This window comes from Cryptosporidium hominis (assembly GCF_000006425.1).
Source record: "Cryptosporidium hominis TU502 chromosome 8 CHRO018078, whole genome shotgun sequence".
NCBI classification, from domain to species: Eukaryota; Apicomplexa; class Conoidasida; order Eucoccidiorida; family Cryptosporidiidae; genus Cryptosporidium; species Cryptosporidium hominis.
In genome coordinates this window covers 1-1591 of record NW_666592.1, presented here as the reverse complement: position 1 = coordinate 1591, position 1591 = coordinate 1, and the positions used below count along the sequence as shown (strand labels likewise).

The 1591-nt window shown below is 47.0% G+C and overlaps 1 protein-coding gene across 1 annotated transcript; it reads left to right on the top strand.

The window, feature by feature from the left end:
• The first annotated feature begins 147 nt into the window (after positions 1 to 147).
• Positions 148 to 972, top strand: Chro.80180 (hypothetical protein). Its single annotated transcript, XM_659942.1, has 1 exon — positions 148 to 972. One exon carries the CDS (start codon positions 148 to 150, stop codon positions 970 to 972), a length of 825 nt encoding a protein of 274 aa, XP_665034.1.
• Positions 973 to 1591: the final 619 nt, after the last annotated feature.

Here is a 1591-nt window from a genome sequence, read left to right as displayed (position 1 = left end):
TTTATTGATTTTCTTCAACACACGGCACGGGAACGGTGCGAGAACGCCGGTGGCGGCGGCAGACGGTGGGCGGGGGGGAGGGCAACCATAGCGAAGGGGGGAAGTTACGAACGAACCAAATGGAGCAAACGGGATGAACCCAAGAGAATGCCGGATGACGGGAAAAGGCGGGCCGCAACACGGAACACAAGGCGAGGAAAAGCCACGCTTGAAAAGGCGGACGACGCCGAAAAGACACACGGGGAAGGGGCGGAAAGGGGAGACGAGCTCGAGATACGGAAAGGGAACACAGATGGGAGAGGAGAAAAGAAGGAGACGGGCAAGAGCATCCGAACAGAACAGAAATGGAGAAGGAACAGGGGGCGAGCCGGCGAAAAACGGGAGAGAGCAGCGAAAAACGACCAAGGCGGAAAGACAGCGGAGGAGGGCAAAAAGAGCGGAAGGGACACACGCACAAAANAACTGGAGCGAAGAAAGAGGCGCCCNGGGGGGGAGGACGAAAGCGACGGGAGCCCGCCGGCAGGAGAAGGAAGAGCAAGGAGCAGACCAACGGACGAGGGGGCAAAACCAAAGAACACCCCAGGGAGAGGGAAGAAGGCGGGCAGAGGGGCCGGGGGACGCGGCNCCGCCGAGGGAGACCGAGCCCGAACGGGGAGGGAGAATAAGGCAAAGANGAGCTGGGGGNCGGCCCCAAGAGAGACCAGGCGGCTCCACAAAGAGNNGGAGNNCAAGGNAGAAGAACAAAGAANAANCANAAGGCACACNACCAACAGGACCAACNAGGGTAACAACAACCACCTATATTCAAATATTCACAGTTATAAAAACTTTAACCTTAAACTCCAACTCATTTTGAAGCCGTCCTGGTATATTCGAGTAGTCATACTGTTTTTCTCTACTCGAGAAGCCTTCCATGGACGGCCTCTCTATATTACGCCCAGTATGCATTTACTCAGTCTTACTAGAAATTAAAAATCCTTGCTTGGCTCATTCAATCTTTCAATCCCTCCTAAAATTAGAGGCTTAAAGATTATCCTTCTTTTGACGATTTATTTACTCGCTATTATATATATGGCATGTAAATATACAGATATATTTCTATATATGTATATACACATATACATATATAGAAATATATATATATATTTACATGCCATATATATAATAGCGAGTAAATAAATCGTCAAAAGAAGGATAATCTTTAAGCCTCTAATTTTAGGAGGGATTGAAAGATTGAATGAGCCAAGCAAGGATTTTTAATTTCTAGTAAGACTGAGTAAATGCATACTGGGCGTAATATAGAGAGGCCGTCCATGGAAGGCTTCTCGAGTAGAGAAAAACAGTATGACTACTCGAATATACCAGGACGGCTTCAAAATGAGTTGGAGTTTAAGGTTGAGGGTTTTAGAAGAAGGATTATGGAGATGATGAACAGTACCGAGGGGGGTACGAAGAACCGACTATATTCAAATATTCACAGTTATAAAAACTTTAATTTTCGAATAATGATTCTTCCAAAGGTTAAGTTGACTAGTGGAGGTTCGTTAGAAGGTCATATTTCTGCGTATTTGGAGGCAATCCCATCGCAAAA